The sequence below is a fragment of the Pipistrellus hanaki genome (assembly GCF_964339955.1).
Source record: "Pipistrellus hanaki genome assembly, chromosome: 8".
Lineage (NCBI taxonomy): Eukaryota > Metazoa > Chordata > Mammalia > Chiroptera > Vespertilionidae > Pipistrellus > Pipistrellus hanaki.
In genome coordinates, this window is record NC_140510.1 from 37,987,503 (window position 1) to 38,011,323 (window position 23,821).

Genomic DNA, 23,821 nt, shown 5'->3' on the forward strand with positions numbered 1-23,821 from the left:
CAGGAGGCTGCTGATTGATATTTGTAACTCTCTATTCCTCTCCCTTCCTCTCTGTAAAAATAAATAAAAATATTTTTTTAAAAGAAAATTAAAATTGTATGTAGAAAATTTCCTTTCAAATGAAAAAAAAAAAAATGGCAAAGCGGGATACCTCCCAGCTAAATCAGTTCCCTCTCAGAATCCCTTCCATAAGTCTCATCCAGCACTTCTGATTATATCTCAGTGGTAGAAAATTTGAACACCCCTTGTTTTGAGGAAGGCTTTATAATTCAGTCTTCTCCTGGGAGCATTTCTGCCTTTATAAAATCAGGGTTCCATTACAAAAGAAGAAAGGGAAGATTTATATTGAATAGGTAACTATTAAACTCTGCCATAGAATTTTTTTTTCAAAAAGCTGGACTATAACCTCTCTCTCTCTCTCTCTCTCTCTCTCTCTCTCTCTCTCTCTCTCTCTGCTGGACTATAACCTCTCTCTCTCTCTCTCTGCTGGCCTATAACCTCTCTCTCTCTCTCTCTCTCTCTCTCTCTCTCTCTCTCTCTCTCACACACACACACACACACACACACACACACACACACACACCCCTTCATTTCATATCCCTTTTTTATGTGATTACATTTTAAAATTGGATTGTCTATAGGATTTTTAGAAAGACTTTTTTTTTTTTTTAAGACTTTTTTATGCTGGTAATGGCCACTTAATAAATTATGGATTTGGCTTTGTTACTATTCAGGATGTGTCATTAAAAAGTACTAATTTTCTTAATCACTATGAATGTTGTTTTGGTCTTTGGAAACTGATAAGACTGTGTTTAAGTCACAATTTCATTGCTTACCGGCTGTATGGTTATATGTATCCCCATATTTCTTTGTGTGCACTCCTTTTTTATATATTTCATATTGCTTTCAGAATTAGAGACTCACCAGGCAAGTAAAGCCCAAATGCGAGCTCCTTAAAGAGGAAGAATTGCCTTACCCAGAATACTTAAGTGATTATTGAATGTATAAGATGGTAAAACTTCTGTTGAAGACATGCATAGAATGTACTCAAATGGTATAAGCTATTCCAAAACAGAAATTGGAAAAATATTTTATAGTATAAGTATTACTGGAATTGACATGATTCTCCCAATAATTAGTGCATAATATCTTCATATATAAAATGTGGACTAACTACTTCACTGGGATATTTTAAGAATTTAGTAAATTAATATTTGTGAAGCATATGTATGTTAATATTTAATTCCTTATAGTTATAGGAAACCAGTTTTATTGTTCTCCATACTCATACCTCTTATACTTTCTTGGATTTTTTTTTTTTATATATAATTGATACTTTTATTTTCCCACGTATGTTTTATAAAAACCACTTTTGAATCTTATTTTCTACCCCCAAACCTATAATGTGACTTTCAGTTAACAGCCAGTATCTTGACTTGATATAAAAATCAAGGAAGAAGTAAAATCCACTAGCAGAGATTATTTAATATTGAAAAATACTAAGCAGGTGATTTTAGAAAGCATGTACTTTAAATGGGATTATGACATGTTAGAGAGTAAACAAACAACATATCAAAGGGAAAAAAAGCCCAGGGAATAGTTACAGAAATATGAATTGGAATAACAGTCATGGTGTCATAAAAGTAGAGGTTAAAAGAATAGAAGAGAAAACGTGTTGGAATAGCTCTAAGGTGTTCAGAAAATTCAAGAAAACTGAGTCCATGGAGCTCACTTGGTGGAGAGTCTTAAAAGACTGTTAATGAGGTACCAGAGATTCAGTCCATATTTGTTAAAGGATAAATAAATGGTAGAATTTGAGGTACAGGTTTTCCACTTGAAAAATGTGACCATTATCAAAAAGAAAAAAAGAGGACAAGGTTAATGAGTTTTGTAAAAGCCTCTTTGAGATCAGGGGTATGTCTGAGGGGATTGTGATAACATAACAGACCAAATTCCAGGAATTTCTTAGAACTGTGCAGACCGTGCATGATGGGATAGCCATCTGGGGGTCTTTGTTGATAAACTGTTAAAAACGTTTCTAGTGTGAATAGCCACAAACATTTTCAGTGCTTTTTTGTTGGTTGAGTAAACCGAAGAGCACAAATGCAAAAGCAAAATTTGATGCCAAATCACAGAAGTTGCCATAAACACAGAAGTTCCCCTAGTGAGGACACTGCCTGTGCCTGAATTTCATTTGTTTCTGCTGCTACCATTTCTTAATTTTTCCTGGTGACTTGCCAGATTAGAATTATGAATGAAGATGAACTGGCCTTGCCCAAGTGGTAGATGAAATGTAGGTAACTTAGGTAGATGGAGAAAATATTTTAGGGGGTTGATGTGGTAATCTGGTCTATCTTATAATATAAGAGATGTGCTTATTACTCTTTTGTCATGGAAGTTTGCAACCTTAGTATATGCCTAAATCTACAGCTGCTCCTCATTTTCCAGATGGCATCTATGGCTGGGAGTACTTTTTACCATCTGCACTTCTCAAAGAGTTTGTGAACTCTCTATTTTAATTATTGGAAATGGAAAAAACTAATTGGTAAAGTTGTTACATGATGTAGAAGATTTTTAAAATTGAGTTTTCGCATCCTACTTAAGTTTTCATATAGGGTCAATTCTTTAAATGACATTTGACTTTCATCTTTACATATCTGCCATGTTCAATATTTGCAATACCCCAAAATACTTCATAAATAATTATTTTGTACTGGGATTGGTATTTTGAGCCAAGTTCCAAAACTCTTGCCTCTTTTCAATACTGTAAAGTACTGTTCTTGGCAGAGCATAGAGCAGCTAACACTGAATGGATATAGAGTACAAACTTATGTGAATTGTTCCATTCATCTAATATGTTTTCAAGTCAGTCGGTAAGGTATAGTGTCATAATTGTAAAAGTAATTGAGGACAAATTTTATGTGTTGCAGTGTATTCATGTATGGAAAACATTAAGGTAGAAGCAATTTACCAGTTAGGAAATAGTTTTTTAACTAGCTGAGAATAATATGAGTGGCATCTGACTCTGAAAATGAACATATTCTCTATCTAGGGAATTCTAGATTTGGAGTGTTATCTTTATTTCTCCTTTTTTGCCGTTTTATCAGACATAAGTATATTTCCTAATGATGCGTTGTAAATAAGTATACTATAATAATCAGTGAGTACAATACTTATTTGCCATCTTTTCTTTTAGGCAGGTTCTACCAGGGAAATTCTCTAGATAGTTTGTCCATTTATAAAATTAGACACTTGCCATCTTTGCTCATTTTCAAGTTCTCTGTTTACAAAACTATTAAGAAGGTGTGAAATGCAGCCAAACTTCCCAGTTTATGGGAAATGTCTGATGATTGCATTTCCTACATGTTCATTGTTCACACATGAAGAAATTTGGCAGCTGCAAGATTATTAAGTTAGAGTATCCAAATCTAAACCTCACTGGGATTTTTTGGTTTCCTGCTTTCTGCCACCACCATCTCATTTTCTTTTGTAACCATATTTGTAGTACGTGCCATGGTGTTCTTTTTAAAGGTGGGTGATCCTTAAATTTTCTTTGTTTTCCATTTATCAAATACTATGAATAAATCATAGACCAGGAGTTTATCTGATGTATTTCTTATCCTCCATTTTAGCCATCCCTCAAAGAATTCCAGAATAGTTTACAAATAGTTAACTGGTGGTCCAGTTTGGTATTTTTAGTGCCTTTTACATATTTCCTAAAATTTGTTGTCAGAATGATGGTGATAATTAAAATAGTTTTCATTACCCTGAAGCATATTCTTAAGATTAGTATAATTGCATTTTTGTTCAGTAAATTCTTTAATAAAAGGTCCTATGAATGAAAATTATGATAGCCATTATCTTTGGTGATGATTCTGCAATGGGAAAACTAAACTTAGGATTTGAAACTCTGTCCTTTGTGTTTCATTCACAGGCTGTAGAAGAAGAAGATAAGATGACACCTGAACAGCTGGCAATAAAGAATGTTGGCAAGCAGGTGAGGTGTACTGTAATAGGTTATACAGTAGCATAATAACACGCTCTTATAGAGTTAAAACTATTTTAGGGCCTATTCCCCAACCCAGTCTGTTCATTCTACATTTCTCTTCTGTCATGTAAATGTGACACTAATTTTAAAATCATTGAATTATTCAATGTCATATTCTCTGTGCCACCTTAAGAATGGTAAATCACAAATATACCTGTGAGATCTTTAGTGAAAATATCTTACTAGAAATAAATTAGGAAACTTGTGTCCTGAGTTAATTTTTAAGTATTATTTTTACTTGAAATAATAATAGCATTGAAGATAATAGAATGGTAAATTAATTTCATATGTAATCTTTTTTTTAATTATATAGTTTAGCAATATGTAGGTACTATTCCTGAGAAGGCTTAGAGCTCTATTGGATTATACTGAGTGACGAGAAAGGGTTTTAAGTATTTGCTCTTTCGCTTTTCTAATATGAAATATATATTTTAAATTCCTTTTTCCTAAGGATTGGGGAGAGCACACCAACCAATTAAAAGAATCTACAGATTAATTAGACTGTTTTTAAAGAATGTTGATTACATTTTTTTCATTTCATGGAACATGGTTATCATATTGCTGATGTTGGCAGAATCTTGATATTTCAGATGCAAGACACTAAGCTGTCTTTGCTTGCAGCCATCCTACCATATGCTCTGATCCCATCACATCTCACAAGCTATGTAGGTTTGGGCCAGGACCATTCTTGGATGGGAAATCTCTAAGAATCACCCAGCTGCCGCAAGAAGTAATGTAGATAACTGCGGGAAGTGTGTTACCAATTCACTACAAAACCAGTTACTCCCATAGAGCAGTAGGGGCAAAGGTCTGACTTAAAAAACATCACAGTGATGAAATTAAATCCCACTACATTCTGAATATTAAAATTTAAAAACAATAAGAACCTTCCGAAACAAAAATGAAAAATGGTTAATCTTATTGTTTCATCTTAGGGATATGGTCATCCCTGTTGTCTTTGCCCACTACTTATTTTCATCTAATATATATTAAATCACAAACTTGGAGACTGCACACTATAAAATTTAGTAACTGGGGTTTTTTGTTTTTTTTTTAATAACTCTGAAGCTGTAGTTTCTTGATGTGTAGGTTTTATATAATAATTAGCAATAAATAAAAGGACTAAATTAAATATATAATTGGCAAAGTGTAATAATCATCAGAATCATTTTTAAAATAGAGTACTTTGTTGGTTTGGCCTATTGCACAGCAAAAGCAAAACTGTCTGTATTGGAATTAGACCAATAATCGGCTTCTCCTGCCAGTCTTTTTTCGTCTCTTTCACCTAAAACACTCTAGGTCTTATTTCTGAAGTACAGAAATTTAATATTGTAGTCTAGTTACTTGAAATTACTTTAGCATGTTGTATCTCTGGGTTGTTTAAAGAAATCGGGTACTTTGAAATTATAGTTTAGAAGAGAACAGTCAAGAAATAATTCTAGTGATGAACATTTGTTTAAAGTTAGGAGTCGGGTATTTTAGCAATACTCATAAGAAAATAATGCTTTAATTGGAATATTTTTATTGTGTACAATAAGTAGCCTTTATTTCAAAGCTTTCGGTTTTAGCTGAAATACTTCATTCAGCTCAGCATTAAACAAACATAAATGTAAATTAAAATTTTATCTTCCTTTACTAAAATGCAATTTTTAGGCTGTTTTTAATAAAAATATTTTTTTATTGATTTTTAGAGAGAGAGGACGGGAGAGCGGGGAACATCAATATTAGAGTGAAACATCAGTCAGCTGCTTCCTGGATGGCCCCCATCAGGGATCGATCCCACAACCCGGGCATGTGCCCTGATAGGGAATTGATCTGGCAATCCTTTGGTGCCTGGGACAATGGAGCCATACTGGCCAGGACTAACTATAATGCAACTTTAACCTTTTTTTAACTCAGACATTTCAAATGTAGATTAGATCAAGGTTAAGTTAAAGGATTGTACCTATACACTTTCCTGACACTTTTTTTTTCAAAACAGGTGCATGAAAGATTTATTCTTGACATTTTATAATTGATCCAAGTTGTATTTAAAATTTTAAATTACTAACAGTGACTTTTGACTCGAGAATATTTCCTGAATCACTTAAAGCACTGTTTCCTGAATATTAAAATCATACAAGAATTAAATTTAAATTTTAGAGGACATGATGAGAATTCACTTTGAACCCTTAACTTTGATATGTTTGCTTTGAGTAAGTACCACTCAGGCATTCAGTATATGTGCATGGCAGAAAATATACACACATACTCAGGTTTGATACACACATATAAATGCTTGTACTTTTTAATTGAATATTGCAGGCTGTATAGAATTTTGTTTCTCCTTTTAAGCTTTGGAACAGAGTTATAGTATTCAGTGTGTAAGTCAGTCTTTCATTGTGTAATCTATTATTTTTTATCAGTTAAATTTTTAACAGATGTAGAAATCCTAAAAAGGTAACAGTATATTAGGAAGATTAAATTGTAAAATATATATCAATTTAGGTTTGGTTTTTTTGACTGAGTTTCATTAGCTACTGAAAAAAATCTAAGTAATTTGTCTACCAGTAATATGGTTCTTTTTTCTTTCTCTTATTTTTTCTTTTTTCTTTCAGGACCCCAAACGTCATTTGGAGGAACATGTGGATGTACTTATGACTTCAAATATTGTCCAGTGTTTAGCAGCTATGTTGGATACTGTCGTATTTAAATAAAGCAGTGCAGAAAGCTTTTAGTGATACTCTCAGTGTACATTACTCTATTGTTCCTACTGCTCCAAATCAAGGGACCTCTGAAGGTGTATTTGGTTAAATGTAAGACATCTGGCATCATTTGCAGCACTGTAACACCTTCAGTCTCAGTTGTGCAATTACTTCTGTTTCTTTAGTCAGGGTCTTTGCAGATTCCAAAGTTATATAATACATCAAAGTGGACAAATTTTGTTAAGATCCCATTTAATATTTGAAGAAATCAGTAACACAAATATATTTTGATTGTTGCTTACAAAATAAAGTACATTTACAATCTATGTCTCCTGAGGTCTTTTTGGCACTGGGTGGGATTGACAGAGTAACATTTGACAGTGCTTTAGAAATGACGTAGTAAGATATGCTTCTCTGAGCATTTTAAGATTTTTATAACACATAAAACATCATTGTGATAACAAAACTTCTGAGTGGCTACCTCATTAGTGGGTAATGCAGAAAAATTCTGACATCTTTCATTTAAAGTATTGTCACAAGTTAATATTGTATAAACAATATATCTTGTTAACAATCAGGATTTCAGAAGAGTGCATTGAAGAATGGGCAATTTTGATGTAAACTATCATTTTTTCAAAAGAGTACAATCCACCAATCATGTTGAAATTTTGTGAGAATTGCCTGCTGCAAATTCCACTAGACATAGAAGGTATACTGTGTAATGTCTTAAGAAATGAGAAAAATAGCCCGGCCTATGTGGTGCAGTGGCTAAGCATCAACCTATGAGTCAGTAGGTCACATTTCGATTCCCCATTAGAGCACATGTATGGGTTGCAGGTTCGATCCCCAGTGTAGGGCATGCAGGAGGCAGCTGATCAGTGATTCTTTTTCATCATTGATGTTTCTATCTCTCCCTTTCCCTTCCTCTCAGAAATCATTAAAAAAAATATTTAAAAACATAGAAGAGTAGCCATAATGTGAATTCAATATAATGAGCACATAAGCAATAATTTTGTTACTATTTTCTCTCCTCTCTTTCTAACAGAAATACTCTGTTACAGACAAAAATTTGACTAATGGCAGTTTTTGTAGATGACCCTAGCCACAACTTGCTTCTAAGTTCAGCCCCAAATACTCATGGTCCAGCACCATACTGGGTATCCCAAAGGGTATTGGAAAACATGGAGACAAAGACTTAATTCTTATCTGTACCTTTTATGAAATACAGCAAAAATGTCTAAAGGAGGTTTTAGAATTTAGACTTAGTCTCTACTAGGGGTGGCATGAACGAAGGGGTAGATAAAATTCTTGTCCTATTTGAACAATTCCAGGCTCTTACGGCTTGCCTAATGAGAAGTTAGCAGAAACTAAAAGTGGAATATTTTTCAGTCTCTTTTTGTGTGGAATAAGAGATATTCTGAACATTTCTTGCTTTTCATGTAGTTTCTTTTAAATGCGATGGTAGTATATTTTATGTAGGACATGTAATATGTATTAATTTAATTGTTGGCATACAACTAATCATTAGTAATTAAAGTATAAATGGAAGTTCTTTTGCTTTATGTAAATGTGTGTGGGCTATTTTTTTGGATATGTGATTTTCCCCTTTACATAAATAAGGTGCTATGACTTATTTCACAGATACTGTTCATTAGAACCAGTCAGATTATCTATCTATCTATCTATTTATTGTACAGTATGTCCTCAGAAGAAGGCCTCAGTGATGCAATGACTATTCTCAACATTCTGTTTGGAAATGCTTTTTTTTTTTTTTTTTTTTTTTTTTTTTTTCTCCACTTAAGCCCCCTGTAAATACCTCCTGAGTGAATGTGGTGGCTGAGAAAACTTACAGGAGTCTTGTCTTTTTTCCTTTTATGTGATCACCTCATCTTTCTGGGCTCTCCACAGCCACATACCACTTTCTCTCACTTGGTTCATGTTGGAGACATTCCCAATTTCAAAACAACATCAGAATCCCTTCCCTATCCCAAACCTACATTTTCTTTGTAGATTAGGATGCCCAAAAGAGATACTCATTGAATACACCTTTGTCTCCTAATGTATCGCTATTTTAGCAGCAGCCTGATGGCACAGACCCTTAGGCATGGAAATGACTTATTGAATCACAAGTTCAATGAGCCACTTTTCAGGTGTGCATGTGTTTGTGTGACCATCTTTACCCGTGTACTAAACATTAAAGTAGCACTAGAACAAACAGTATTGCTTTTCTCTTAGACTAGTATGGGGGCATTGAAAGTTCCAGCCTCACTCTTCAGTGTGATCTGCCTGGAACAGGAACACCTGGGCCCCCTGGGAGCTTATTATGTATACAGAATTCAGGTCCCTCTCCAGACCTGAATCTTGGCGTGGTTCCTATGCAATTTAAAGTTTCCTGCTCTGCATAAGTATGGCTCAAAAGCTGACCCTCGGGCAAGCCTTAGTTTTCCTTGAATATACACTGAGTGGCCAGATTATGATCTCTGAACACATAATTATATCCTATATAATAAAAGGCTAATATGCAAAGTGTCCCCTCCCCCTGGCCAAGTTGGCCGGACCCCACCTATGCACGAATTCATGCACTGGGCCTCATATATATATACACACACCAAGTGGCCAGATTATTATGACCTTTGAAGGCATAATAATCTGGCCACTTGGTGTATGTAAATTCAAGGCATAGCCTGTATGTGAGGAATCACTGAATTTAGTACTGATAAAGTGAGTGTAATTTATCTCCTAATTCTGAGGGACATGCACTTTAACCTTTTCAATACTTCAGCATTTCATTTTAGCATTCTTCATTTTCAAAATCAGAAAATGTAGGGTGCTAGGAATAACAGCCTCAAAAAAGAGCCCAGGTGGAATCTCACCTTTTTGCTACACATTGAAGGCTCTGTGGCCTGCTGAGGAGGGAGGGGGTAACTCGGGAAGCAATGCAGAGGGGAGACACACAGGGACAAAGAGTTCCATGATCAAAGAAAAGGAAATAAGCAAGAGTACCTAAAATAGAGCCAAAGCCTAGAAATGGTGGTGGGAGGTAATGAGCAGAAAAAAACAAGTTTCAAATAATCTCATAGCTACTGACTCCAAACCCGCATCCCAACGCCTCAATAGCCAAAGGCCCTGCTTGTTTATTAAGCTTCCAGGCAAGGAGCTGAGAGATGCTTCTGAATGGAAAATTGGGTCTGGCTGTATTTTCTCCCAGAAAACTGTCTCGGCTTGAGTCTAGGACATCTGGTCCATCAACTTGTCCTGCCCAGGCCCTTGCTCGCGGCGCCCTGCTGGAGCCGCAGCTGGTGCCCTCTGCAGCGAAGGCGGCCAGCCTGGGCGCGCGGCCTGAGTTCATTCAGCACAGCCCATCTAGAAAGGCGCCCGCCTAGGTCACCCCTCTCCCCCTGCCCAGGACCCATCCCAGGGCCCCAGCACTGCTGTCCCTCCTGGGCTGCTGGGGAAGAGAGAGGCGCCCTTTCAAAGGCACAGGCCTTACGGAGCGGAGGTGCCCAGCTGTTCCTTGGGCGCGGCAAGAGTGTGGTGTGCGCCCCGGGGGTCTGTGCCTTATGCCACCCGCTCGCGCTCCCTCAGTTTCCCCGGCGGCTCCCTCTTAGGGTCGCCAGGCCACTGGGGACCCTACACTGAGCCCCAGCCCCAGCAGCGAGCCGCCGCCTGTCAGTCAGCCTGCAGGGCGGAGTGAGCTCGGTTCGGCCCTTCTCCACACCCGCGCGGCTCTGCGTCCAGGAAGGGGGGGGGGGGGGGAAGCGCAGGAGGCAGGTCCTCCGGGGCCGTGCCAGGGGGAGCCGATTTGGGCACAAAAAGCGTCTGCTGCCCTTGGCCCTCCGGTCCGGTCCAGGCAGGGGCTAGCTCCTCTGCAGAGCCACTACTAGATTTCTTCCACACCTGGGGTTGCTCTGGGCCTCCTGCTAGATATTTATGCCAACATCCTTTAAATTGCTGCTTTTCTCAATCTCTCCTCAGAGTCTTCGCATTTTAAAATTATTGGCACGGGTCCTTTTTCTCTCCCCCAGATTATATAAACACTGCGCGCACGCGCGCGTGCACATATACAGCGCACACACACACACACACACACGCACACTCACGCACAGTCTTCAGTAGCGATCACTGTGTTGACACCACTTCCACTCTGTCTCCCCAGATCAGTGCTCCCAAAGAACCCATTTGCGTGAGGACTCGGCCCTTTTCCTTGTCTCCTTAGGCTTCTGAACCTGTCGCGGAGGCGGCACCTGGGAGAGAATGTGGAGCAGAGAGATGCGGGGCGCCTGCCCCCAGTTAGATGCTCTGCAGATAACGTGCAACCGAGCTCGCTGATAAAATATTTAGTGCAGACCTCTTAAGCATCAGTGCAAGTACAGGAAGGCACTTCAGCCCGACAGCTTATGATTATTTCAAAACTTAAGAAGATCCTAGATGCTCACTGTTCTGTGCTCACCCAAGAAACCGAACCTCCCGGAGGAGGCCGGTGGATGGGTGAGTGCGTGGCTGCTTTCCGCCCCCACTCGTCCCTCTTCCCGCCCCCTTTCATCGCTGTGATTCTCAGCAGCAGTGATTTATTTGTTTATGCATTTAAAAGGTGTATGTTGGGGCGGTGTGGCCGAGGACCTGCTCACAAAAGGACCGGCTCAGGTGTGGGGTGCGTCTGTATTAACTGGAAAAGACAGACTCTGGAACTTGTGCAGGGCGAGAAGAGGCCACCAGCTCGCGCTTTGTATACTTTGCACTTGCAATCGTTACATTCAACTGAATATTTGGCTCATTCAGATCCGAAGTCTCCTAGCATCGCCGAATTCCCTCCTCCGCCCCCCTCAGCTCGAAAGGAGGGAAGGGGAGGGTGGGGGGAGGTAGGAAAATGTTTAGTAAATCGCACATCTTTGAATCTTCCTAAAGCAGTGGTCACAAAGCTTAAAGGTGACACAACAGTGCTCACGTAAAACCAACACACATTCCCCACCCCCCACCCCAAGTCAACAATAAAACCATCCCCTTCCATTTGCCATGATCAACGGCGACCAGGAGCCAGGTGATTATCCTAATTAATGTCTATCTAATTAAATTACTGTCAGCAGCGAACCAATGGCAGGAGCCGTTTCATCGGCTGCACAAGCAGCGAGATCAAAAGTGAGCGAGCCTTTTCTGATTGCTGCATAGTGTCAATTGGCCAATCTCTTCTCCCAGGAGGAAAAAAAAAAAGTAAATCAAACCTTTGGGAAGCATTCGCCGGATGAAGTGCTTTCTGTCTAGTGAGGGGGTCTGTGGATTTCTAGTTTATGATAAATAGGACTTTAAAAATCAGGGACAGGAGGGCGCGTGCTCAGGGTCTAGAGCTATGCAGCTGGAGCACTGCCTCTCTCCTTCTATCATGCTCTCCAAGAAATTTCTCAATGTGAGCAGCAGCTACCCACACTCAGGCGGATCCGAGCTTGTCTTGCACGACCATCCCATTATCTCGGCGACTGACAACCTGGAGAGAAGTTCACCTTTGAAAAAAATCACCAGGGGGATGACGAATCAGTCAGATACAGACAATTTTCCTGACTCCAAGGACTCACCAGGGGACGTCCAGAGAAGTAAACTCTCTCCTGTCTTGGAGGGGGTCTCTGAGCTTCGTCACAGTTTCGATGGCTCTGCTGCCGATCGCTACCTCCTCTCTCAGTCCAGCCAGCCACAGTCTGCGGCCACTGCTCCCAGTGCCATGTTCCCGTACCCCGGCCAGCACGGACCCGCGCACCCCGCCTTCTCCATCGGCAGCCCCAGCCGCTACATGGCCCACCACCCGGTCATCACCAACGGAGCCTACAACAGCCTCCTGTCCAACTCCTCGCCGCAGGGCTACCCCGCGGCCGGCTACCCCTACCCGCAGCAGTACGGCCACTCCTACCAGGGAGCTCCGTTCTACCAGTTCTCCTCCACGCAGCCCGGGCTGGTGCCCGGCAAAGCGCAGGTGTACCTGTGCAACAGGCCCCTGTGGCTGAAATTCCACCGGCACCAAACGGAGATGATCATCACCAAGCAGGGGAGGTAAGGCTGCGTCCTCCGCCGGAGCTCCTCCTGGGGCGGCCCGGGGGGCAAGTGGTGACCGCGGTGGCGGCTGCGAGGAGGATTTGGGATCGGGAGCGGAGGGGAAGGCGCTGGGGTGCTCCCCACAGTTGGCTGGTCTGGGAGAAGGGGGAAGTGGAAGGTAGAACCACTGCGGTGATGTTGGGGGTGGGTGGGTGGGGGGATACCTTTCCAGAAAGGTGGTCGGAAAGGCTGGCGACGGCCAGGAAAAGGCGACAGCGAGGGGGGAGACGGGGCCAGCGGCCGCCGGGAGTGGGGAGGGAGCCCGGAGGGCGGCAGGTGGAAGTGCGGGTCGCCAACCTGGCTCTGCACCGGGGCAGCCGTACCTGCCGACCCCCCAGCCCACCCCGAGACCCCACCCCCAACTCCACGCTTCTTCCCCTTCCCCATCACCCCTTTTCCAGCCCCAAAACATTGCTACCGGCGCCGAGGGGACAAGTTTTGCTTTGCTATCTGGCGCCGCGCTTCTTGCTTTTAATCTTTAACATTTATGTTTTCCTCCTTGTTTTTCTCTCCCCCTCCCCCTTTAATTTAAACAGGCGCATGTTTCCTTTTTTAAGTTTTAACATTTCTGGTCTCGATCCCACGGCTCATTACAATATTTTTGTGGATGTGATTCTGGCGGATCCCAATCACTGGAGGTTTCAAGGAGGCAAATGGGTTCCTTGCGGCAAAGCGGACACCAATGTGCAAGGCAAGTCCTTCCAATTAACACGTTTCCCTGACACTTCCGTAGGTGAGAATGATTAATTAAAGCCTTTGTGGACAGGCTGGGGCGACTTTTAAAACGGTCGGCCAATGACTTCTAAAAGGAAACGAGGGGGAAAAGGGGGGACAGGCAGGCTGAGCGGAGAGAAGGGGAGGATTATCCCAAAGCGATTTTAATAGGGCGCCCAGTTCATCGGGAGAAAGCTCGGCCTGAAAAGCCCGGCTAATGGGCCTCTGCGTGGAGGGGATAAGGTGTGTGTGTGTGTGTGTGTGTGAGGAGTGGGGACTGGGCAGTGCCCGGGGCATATGTAAACAACGTGTTTCTCTCTCTCTAGGAAACCGGGTCTATATGCATCCGGATTCCCCCAACACGGGGGCTCACTGGATGCGCCAAGAAATCTCTTTTGGAAAATTAAAACTTACCAACAACAAAGGAGCTTCAAACAACAATGGGCAGGTCAGTGGCTCAAGTGCTATTTCCTCTCTCTCTCTCTCTCTCTCTCTCTCTCTCTCTCTCTCTCTCTCTCTCTCTCACACACACACACACACACACACACACACACTCGCCCCCTCAACATTCAGTTCTTTAGTTAAATCGGCATGAAAAACTGGATACATGTTTCTTTGCTTCATTAAAAAGACGTTTAAAAATTCTATTTCACCCCCCAAACATTACATTAAATGATCTGTAAAGTTGTCCTTCTTCCCTCCCCCACCCCGCCCAATTTCCGAGTTCACGACCTAACCAAGTACGAATACTTGATTGATTTGCGAAGGAAACCCACAGGATCTGCAGATTTGGAGAATCTTTGTTTCTCGCTCAGGGAGGAAGGACTGGGAGAAGGGCCCGAGGCTGGGCGGGCGGGCGGGCGGGTTCTCCCTGCGCTCGGCGGCCCTGGCTCCCGGCGCGGCGCGGCTGGTCCCTCCAGCTCGGGGGACCCCAGGTCGCCAGCCGGGGGACCCCCGGCCGGTGAGCCCCGGGCGGGCTCCCGCCGCCGCCCGGCCCGCGCATCCCGCGCTGACGCCGCGGCGCTTCCCTCTCTCCGGCGGGACAGATGGTGGTGCTGCAGTCCCTGCACAAGTACCAGCCGCGCCTGCACGTGGTGGAAGTGAACGAGGACGGCACGGAGGACACCAGCCAGCCGGGCCGCGTGCAGACCTTCACCTTCCCGGAGACGCAGTTCATCGCGGTCACCGCCTACCAGAACACGGACGTGAGCAGCGCGGGCTGGGCCGGGCGGGGCGGCACCTGCTTCCCCCGCACCCGCCGGGCTGGGCTGGGCACCGATCTCAGCAGCCGATCTCAGCAGCCGCTGGCTCTGCTGGCCTAAGGAAGGCACAGGGGCCTGCCGCCACCTCCCCTAAACCCAGCCCCTGAAATTTACGTCTCTGTGACGGGTCATACGGGCCACCTTTGAGATGCTCAGGAATTCTAGGGCCTCTTTCCTTTGGAATGTTTTATTTAGTTCTCAAACTAGAACAAATTTAAATATGCTTTTTTTTTTTAAGCCCCCTTTCCTTTAGAAAACAAGCAGATTTTACCCTGCATTTTATTCTTGGCAATGTGAGGCATTACCTAATATATATATATAATTTCAGAACTGATGGCTGAAAGAAACAAACACCACTTTTGGGGGAGCAAAAGAACATACCAATTCATACATGTAAAAATACAATAAATTAAATTTGGGCTAGGGAATGAATTTTCTAGCTCTTGATTTCTTCAGCATTTGCAAGTTTGCAAAAACCAACACTGATTTTTAAGATGCAGCTTGTATGTTTGGTTGTGTGACTCAGAAGCAACCAACTTTTAAAAATATGGTGAAGCATTTAAAACAGGCAATTCAAGCACCCCTTAGAGACTTTTTGTCTGAGTAAGTGCGTTATGTGTAACAAGCATTTTAAAAACGTGCATTTGAACCAATTTAGAGCACATAGGAGAGCAAACTGAAAGCAGTGCTTTAGTTTGGGGCATCATTAATTTAAAGATGTTCCTCATAACTTTCATAACTCCCCCCCTACACACACACTTTCCATCATACCCTCAACTTTTTCAGTTAGGAAAACCTTACTATTTGATGAATCCTGGGACTTAAGCCCTTATAAAAAGTGGCAAATGCTATATCTTCAAACACCCAATCCTCCTGTATGGAAGGTGAGATCCTATTAATCTTTTTTTCTCTCTCTTTCCCAGATTACACAACTGAAAATAGACCACAACCCCTTTGCAAAAGGATTTCGGGATAACTATGACACGTAAGTAGTTTTGCTCCTTTCTTTTCAAACAGTTGTGGAATTGGGCTTCAGGTCAAAGGTGGATTGTTACGGACAAGGTTTTTGGAAGCTAGAATGTGTGAAGACAAGGTTGCTTCCCAGGTTGTCCCTCTCCCTTTTGTCGACTTCCGTTCTCTCTGGCTTAGTACTTCAGTAGTTTTGGTCAAAGGCTTCCTCCACCTATTTTTCGCATCCTTAGAAATCACAAAGTTGTTGGGGGCCTCTGAGGCTGGCTGGCTGGCAGGGGAAGCTGCCCGGGTCCGGTGCTGGAGTCGTATTTGGCGCTGCAGATGCTCAGCTCAGACTGTCTGTGTCTGAAACCTCCGGATTCTGCCTGAAAGTGCTTGTGGCTCTGGCAGTTGTTACAGTCTCCTTGGCATATGTGACTTTTATTTACCCACTTCCAAGTTTTGTGTAATAGCTTTTCCTGTGCAAGTTTACTGTGGACGGAACAAAAATGTGCACCCACCAGAGGCAAATTTGTGAGCGGAGCCACCATAAAGCCATGTCAGGCTTTGGGAAGGAACGGGGTGCTGATGCTGTGTATTATGTATAAGCTTTGCGAGGAAAATATTTCCTCCTCCGTGTGTTCTAATGAAAAGGGTTGGTCCCCTTTTCTCCAAGCCTCCCTTACCTGCCTCCATTTCTTTTCTGCCAACATGCTGTCCTCTGGGGCAGCAGCAGGTGTAGACAGTGCTCTCTGTGCATGTTCTCGCATTCTTGCTCAGAGTCCTGGGGTAGTGCCTAAGAGCTCAGGTAGTGCTCTATAGCAAAATCTAATCTAGATTGCGGGGATCCCAGGCCTTTTCCTGACCATAAAAGGGAAGGGTAAATAAATTTTAATTTCTTGGCTTGCATTAAGTGCTTGGGATAGAGCTACAAAATTTAAGACGTATTTTACTAGAAATAGATTAAATGTATAGAGAAAGACAAAGTGGCTGCTTCTATTCCATCTCCAGGTAGATACCAACATCCTTTTCTGATATTTTTTTTTATAACAAATTGTGCATCCTTCAAAATTAGTTCAAAGGAAGCAAGCTTCACCTATGATTACCTAGAATAAAAACTTGGCTACCCTAGTCCTCCCAGGCTAAAAAGGTGGACCTGGCACAGTGGGAAGTGTGTGGCCCAGGAGACCAGAGACATTGGTGTCTGTACAAGGGGGAGGGGGGGAACTTGTAGATTTTGAGCTTTTAATTCTGTTGTGAACATTTGTTCCAAAGCATTTATTTTGCACAAATCAATTCAGTAATCCTGAGTGCATTGGGACCTGGATGGGCATCTAAACCGTGTCTTTTGCAGACTGTTTCTCCCCGCCTTTTAAAATATTGTGGTGGTAAACAGGAAAGACCTTTGCAACTTGCTGGTTATGTTCCCTTTCTGCCTCCTTCTACTTCTCTTATTTGGAGCTGGACTGGAATTTCAGGAGGAAAATTTTGTGCGGTAAACAAAATGGACCCGAGCAGCTAGCTGCAGAGTACCCTCACCTGCCCCTCCTCTGGCTGACTTCAGTTAGGAAAACCAGTGCCCTGTGATTGGTAAATCACTGCGGATTTTTCACAAAAGGCTTCTCTACCTGTACGAATAGACACTTAGCTTTTTAGGGGTTCATGACACCTCCCTTTCCACTGTTCTGGAGAAACTGGGAGAGCAGTGAGAGTTTAGGGGACCAGCAGGATGCTTGGCCACTCACCAGGGAATCTCCTCCCCAGAGGCTTAAGGTCTGACAAAAAACGAGGCTCTCTTTCAAAACAGTCTGCTGATTAAATATTAAAACATTTAAGTGTGAGCTAAATAAAAAGAGAGGCGTGTGTGTATGTGTCTGAGAAAACACTTCTACCAATCTTGAGCCAATCTCTGGTTCCCTCTTAATCCTAATGGGATTTTTCTAAGGCCCCGGGCCTAGAGTTAATATTTTGATTCTTTTATCTAAGGTGGTTCCCAGTAACACAATTACTGTCTGGGCAATTACCTGTAGGGCAAGTTACTCAACTTCCCCTGGCCTTAGTTTTTTCCGTCTGTCAAGTGGGGGTAATGATGGTACCTAACTCCAAGGATTATCGTGATAGTTCAATACATCACCATGTGTACAGCCCTAGACCACAGTGCCTGGCACCTGGTCAAGTTGTATAAGGTTAGCGATGATTCGTGGGAGATTGCTTGGAGGAAGTGGACAACTGTCTTCTAAGAGTTTGCCCCAAAGTACTTTTTCTTTTTTTAAACCAATAAGGGAATCCAAAGCTGGGCAGAGAAGGCCCGAGTAAAGAATACTTTTTCTTTGTAAAAGAATTGATGGATTGTTGACTTTGTTTCCAAGTAGTCATTCTGGTTTGTACCGGTAGAGGTGCGGGCTAAAGGGTCACACGCGGGGAAACAAGACGGTCAGTCCTGTGGAGTCTCCCAGCGGTCACCCCCGGGTCTCTGGCGGCTTGTGGAAGCCAGTGTTTAATGGTTGGTACCGGGCCGGCCAGCAGGAGTGTCCATAGGAAGAAAGGGGCAGAGGAGTGGGTCCCTTGGTTAGAAATTTGGTTCAGAATCTCTCTCCGCCAAGGAAAGCCACTGGGCAGATAACACCTCAGGCCCTGGGTTAACCTGCCGTCGTGTGTACACTCATTGGCGATGTGGGGTGGGAATCCGCTGCTGTCCAATCCCCCTTTGGTTCCCTGTACACTGGGCGAGTGTGAGAGCAGGGGACGAGGAAAGCCTACTTCTTCATTGGAATAATTTTGGGGCACATCGCTCCCTTTTTAATCCCATGTATCTTGGAGAGCAGACAGGTCTGTGACCTTTGCTCTCCATCCTGGACGGCAAGTGTCGGATGGAGCGCGCGGGGCTGGGCGCCCCGGGGTGTCCTTCCCTTCCGTGTCTCCCCCCACCCCCTTCCCCAAGGGACCTCCGCGCCACCTCCGGTTCTCTCTCTCTCCTTCCCTCACAGGATCTACACGGGCTGCGACATGGACCGCCTGACCCCGTCCCCCAACGACTCCCCGCGCTCGCAGATCGTGCCGGGGGCCCGCTACGCCATGGCCGGCTCCTTCCTGCAGGACCAGTTCGTGAGCAACTACGCCAAGGCGCGCTTCCACGCGGGCGCGGGCGCGGGCCCCGGGCCGGGCGCGGACCGCAGCGTGCCGCACACCAACGGGCTGCTGTCGCCGCAGCAGGCCGAGGAGCCGGGCGCGCCGTCGCCGCAGCGCTGGTTCGTGGCGCCGGCCAACAACCGGCTGGACTTCGCCGCCTCGGCCTACGACACGGCCACGGACTTCGCGGGCAACGCGGCCACGCTGCTGTCGTACGCGGCGGCCGGCGTGAAGGCGCTGCCCCTGCAGGCGGCGGGCTGCGCGGCCCGCCCGCTCGGCTACTACGCGGCCGCCGCCGCCGCCGCCGACCCGTCGGGCTGGGGCGCGCGCAGCCCCCCGCAGTACTGCGGCGCCAAGGCGGGCGCCGTGCTGCCCTGCTGGCCCAACAGCGCCGCGGCCGCCGCGCGCCTGCCCGGCGCGCACCCCTACCTGGGCGAGGAGGCCGAGGGCCTGGCGGCCGAGCGCTCGCCGCTGCCGCCGCCCGGCGCCGCCGCCGCCGCCGAGGACGCCAAGCCCAAGGACCTGTCCGACTCCAGCTGGATCGAGACGCCCTCCTCCATCAAGTCCATCGACTCGAGCGACTCGGGCATCTACGAGCAGGCCAAGCGGAGGCGGATCTCGCCCGCCGACACGCCGGCGGCGGCGTCCGACAGCTCGTCGCCGCTCAAGAGCGAGGTGCTGGCGCAGCGGGACTGCGACAAGAACTGCGCCAAGGACCTGGGCGGCTACTACGGCTTCTACTCGCACAGCTAGGCCGGCCCCGGCGCCCCGGCCCCACGCCCCGGGCTGCCCCAGGCCCCTCGCGGCTCTTCCCAGCTCCTCCTCCTCCTCCTCCTCCTCCTCCTCCCGGCCCCCGCCAGGCGCACCCCCTCATTCCACTGGACCCTCGAGGACTGTCTGCGGCAGCGAACGGGACTTTGACCAGTCTTTGCACAGCAGTGTCTGCAGTTAGCGCACCGACCTCCAAACCCTTTGGTTTTCCTACTTCTCTCTCCTTCGGTGAAGTTCTCCTCCACACACTTCCCCTCCCACCCGATCCCCTTCGTCTTCTTCTCGCCCCCCCCCCCCCTTCTAGTTCTTGTAAGGAAACTTCTTCACCTTTGGGAGACCTGGGGCAGCCCGTCGGGCAGGAGGGCAGGAGCGGATCCGACCCAACCGTCACCCTCGGCCTCCCCATGAACCCTAGGATGCTGACTCTAGAACCTGGATCCACCCAGCGCGTCCTTTCTTATCCCCAATGGATGGATGGATGGATGGATGGTAGGGATGTTAATACTTTTAGTGGAACAAAGCCTGTGAAATGATTGTACATAGTGTTCATTTGCTGTAATGAATGGCTAGTTTTTATTCTCACCGTCGAGGCACAAAAACCAGTTCCCCGCTTCACCTTTTCATTCATGTCTTCTTTGCCTTTTTCTCCACCCACCTCTTCCCCTTTAATTTAATTTATTTTTTTTTCTTGAGAGATAATGAACAATATTCTGAGGCTCTGGAAACCTGAAATACTTGATAGATATAAGGATGAGTTTCTCACTTCTCCTCAACCCATTGCATGAAATAATTGCTCTGTGCCCTCATGCACACAAGTGGCTGCGGAGAACCCGGCCAGACACCTGACGTGTCTATTCCTAGCCAAGTCGACTTAAGTGGCATGAAGCCTGCAAAGCAAAGTTAACTGGAACTGTATGTCCCCCCTCCCCTCCTTCTTTCTAAATAGAATAGCTCAACATAGCAATATTATTTTGCCTTATTTGTTTTTCCCCGAAGTGCCAAATCCATTACTGGTCTGTGCAGGTGCCAAATACGCTGACAAACTGTTTCTGAATATCTTTTCAGCCCCCCCCCATCTTTATATGCTGTAAATCTTTGTAATGACGATTCCCCTAATAATATAGATGACTGACTTGTTGGTAACTATAGTGTAGTCTAGTGAAGATGAATTGTGAGTTGTATATTTTACTGCATTTTAGTTTTGAAAACGACTCCCCCACTGCCTAGAAACAGCTGCAATTTGACTTCCTTGCGAAAACACTAGCATTCATGCAAGTAAGACTGATTCTTCTCCCCCCTAAGTCTTGTTATATTTGATAAGAAACATTTATCCCCCCTGGAAATAGATGGGTAGGATTTCTAATGTTGTGTAGCAAACCTATACTTTTTTTTTGTATTTTAAAATCAATGTGAAATATGCATCATGCACAATATTCAATCTAGATTCCAGTCCGTGCGGGGGGGATTTTTCCTAATAGGAATTCAGGGTCTAACCGTGTGTATACTTTGGCTCTCCTGTAAATCTGATGTTGTGATTTTTATATTTGTTTCGTTTTGTCTGTGAACCGAATAATTTATACTCAAGTACACACTCCATTGAGAAATGTTTTGTTTTTTTTTTTTGCTCGTTTGTATCGTCTGTGTACAACAAGTGAAATAAACCTGGTGAAACACTATGGTGTTTGAAAGCAGTGTACAGTTTGGGAATAATTTAATTATTATAGGCAGTCACTTTTAAGGGTTAAGGAAGAATGGCCTGTCCCCACTCCGGTCTGGGGCAGTCTGTTCCAAGGGGAACCGCCTCCCATCCCCCACTTAAACTTGTTTTTTTAGCACTGCTAGTGAATCCCTTTTTCTTCTTATTTGCAGTTACTTAGCTCTCTGAGTCATTTCACGTGGTTGCACTTTGTTGGAAGTAGTCCAAGCAGGAAAACGGAGGGTCTTTAATAAGGAATTAAAATTTCTTTAACGTTTACAAAGTAAGGCGTGAGGCTTTGAGTAAGAGTAGGGTGTAATGTAAGTGCATGGCAAACTAGGCTGTTGACCACAGCTTTAGGCAGAAAGTCGAAAATTGTCTTTAAATACGAGGCCTTGGACACCAGTGGCGAGTCTGTAAATGCAAACACAGAACGGCCTACATTCCTTTCATGGATGGTCTGGGGGTTGGGAGGTGTTCGGCGGGGCTGGAGAGGGGTGACCAACTTGTGAAAGGTCAAGTTTCTTTAACCACCGAACTTAAAACTTGATTTGGGACGTATATTTGGGGGCACTGCTCCATCCTTTCTGTAGGGGAATCCATGCCCAAGCCAGATCCCCATCCTTGGAGAACAAATGCAGACATGTAGGTATTCCAGCTGGGGGAGAGGGTCGCTGCGTCTGAGCCCCGGGGTCCGCCGAGCTCTCTCTGCCTTTACCTCGGGGAGAAGCGGTTTTTGTACTTTGTCTCCAGAGGAAGGAGATCCAGGAAAGAGGTGGAGAGTGGCTCAACATTCTTGCTTAGTCTGGGCCAGGCTCAGGTTTCAGGCCTAAACGTACCTTCACCTAGAGATCGTCCTGTCTCACTTTTACTATTTGTCATGCCAAGAGGCTTCAAAATTCCCATGAAAATGAAAATTAAGAGTGGGGAGCGAAACCTGCTTGTCTTCCCTGGACAGTTTCGCCACTAGACGGCGTTCCGCGGAGTGCTGCCTGCCGGCTAGACACGCGACGACCGATTTTCCTTTGTGCTTCTTTCCCTGCCCACACCTAAGAACTAAACGGGAGGACGGGAAGTACAAAGCATGGTGCCTGGGCAGTGTATTCTTGTCATCCCCCACTGGGGCTGCGATCCTGCGACCTCGGGCCCGGGGTGCGAATGCTGGGTGGGGAGGGCGCTGGGCCCAGGCCGCGCGGAGCCCTTGGAGCGCGTGGGCTCCGCAGCGCGGCCCGGCCCGCCGGCCCCGGACCACAGGCATCTCCAGCAAAGGAGTCGGTGTCCTGTCTGATCTAAGCTCTTAGAAGCCGAGCATAGGTTTCACAGGAGCGCAGTGTCTCGTCCTTGAAGGACACACTGGAGTTGCCCTTAGGAAGCGCTTGGAAAATGAGGGAGGTCGCTTCCCTCTCCGCTCCGCCACCTTCTGCCGCGCGCACCGAGGCCGCACGCGGTAAGGCTGCGGCTTCGCGCTCCTCTCGGAGGCGGGGTGCTCGCTGGTCCCTTTCGGGCGCCCATGGCTCTCCCTCCGCTCCCAGGAAGTCTTGGGTGAGGCGACACGGTCTGTGTATCCGCGAGGCCGCTGCTGCTGTGCCCACGCGACCTGAGTTTGCGTTTGGGTTCGGGGTTTGGCTGTGAAAGGGCCGCTGGCGATCCGCGCGTCCGGGTTAGGTTTCGGGTCGCCTTTCCATCTCCGTGAGGGTAGCGGGTCAGAGTGAGGACGGAGAGGGATGGCGACTCCTCCCCATTATCTGCAGGGTTTCCCAGTGTTCAAAAGCAGCGTATTTTTTTTTAAAAAAGAGGAAGGCAGAAGAAAGGGACGTGCGGCTAGCTCTCCCTTCTGGCTCAGCCTTCCCGCTGCTCGCGGTCCGCGCCATCTTAGCTCCCTTCCAGCAGAGCTGCAGGCCGGGCGCAGGGCCGGTGCCGCCCCGGCCCAGGGCGCCTGCCTCCCGGCTCCGGACCTGCGGGCGGACGCCGGTCCCTGTGCACCGGGGGCCGAAGCCGAGCGCCCGCGGGCTGGGCTGCGGCCCGGGCGTCCGTCCTGCCCCCGCGGGGAGGCCGCAGCGCGGCCCGGCCCAGCGCCGTCGGGGCGCACCGGGCCCCGGGTCGGCGGGCGAGGGCGTCTGCGGGGGACCGGCCGGCCGTCCCCAAGCTGCCCAGCCAGGGCCGAGGCCGCCCGGCTCCGCGTGGAGCGCGCGGGCGGCTGTGCCAGGCTGTGCCAGGCTGTGCCGGCTGTGCGCCCCGCTGGGGGAAAGTCCAGGGCCGGGGTGTAGACTGGGGGGAACTCGGGCCGGGGTCCAGGCGGCGGGTCTAGACCGCGGGCCCAGGCCCAGGCCCAGGCCCTAGTCCAGGTCCGGGGTCCAGGCCGCTCTAGGCCCTTGGAGCCGCGGGGAGCCAGGCCCTTGGCCTTGGCCTTGGCCTTGGCTGTGGCTGGAGGGCGCGACCTTCTCGCAGGGAGGCGCGCCTGACAGTGGACTAGGGCTGAGGGCTTGCA

The 23,821-nt window shown here is 46.2% G+C and overlaps 2 protein-coding genes across 4 annotated transcripts in view; both read left to right on the forward strand.

The window, feature by feature from the left end:
- The window catches only part of PSMD14 (proteasome 26S subunit, non-ATPase 14), a 78,936-nt gene extending 70,652 nt beyond the window's left edge, over window positions 1–8,284 (forward strand). For both annotated transcript variants that reach the window (XM_084891561.1, XM_084891560.1), the window contains 2 exons: window positions 3,935–3,997; window positions 6,646–8,284. In XM_084891561.1, coding sequence (XP_084747687.1) covers window positions 3,935–3,997; window positions 6,646–6,744 — 162 coding nt within the window. In that variant the 3' untranslated portion in view covers window positions 6,745–8,284. The remainder of the gene's footprint in view (window positions 1–3,934; window positions 3,998–6,645) is intronic.
- Window positions 8,285–11,879: 3,595 nt separating this feature from the next.
- Window positions 11,880–19,993, forward strand: TBR1 (T-box brain transcription factor 1). Of its 2 annotated transcripts, XM_084893308.1 has the most exons (6): window positions 11,880–12,768; window positions 13,347–13,501; window positions 13,851–13,972; window positions 14,571–14,729; window positions 15,710–15,771; window positions 18,725–19,993. In XM_084893308.1, the coding sequence occupies exons 1-6, from the start codon at window positions 12,077–12,079 to the stop codon at window positions 19,617–19,619; spliced, it is 2,085 nt and encodes a 694-aa protein (XP_084749434.1). In that variant the 5' UTR covers window positions 11,880–12,076; the 3' UTR covers window positions 19,620–19,993. The 2 variants fall into 2 exon arrangements, with proteins under 2 accessions (XP_084749434.1, XP_084749435.1); XM_084893309.1 differs by lacking the exon at window positions 14,571–14,729.
- The last annotated feature ends 3,828 nt before the right edge of the window (window positions 19,994–23,821 follow it).

Coding starts and splice junctions, on each gene's coding strand:
- TBR1 (XM_084893308.1), top strand. CDS start 12,077: ATGCAGCTGGAGCACTGCCTCTCTCCTTCTATCATGCTCTCCAAGAAA. Junction 12,769..13,346: donor ATCATCACCAAGCAGGGGAG/GTAAGGCTGCGT, acceptor TAATTTAAACAG/GCGCATGTTTCCTTTTTTAA. Junction 13,973..14,570: donor CTTCAAACAACAATGGGCAG/GTCAGTGGCTCA, acceptor CCGGCGGGACAG/ATGGTGGTGCTGCAGTCCCT.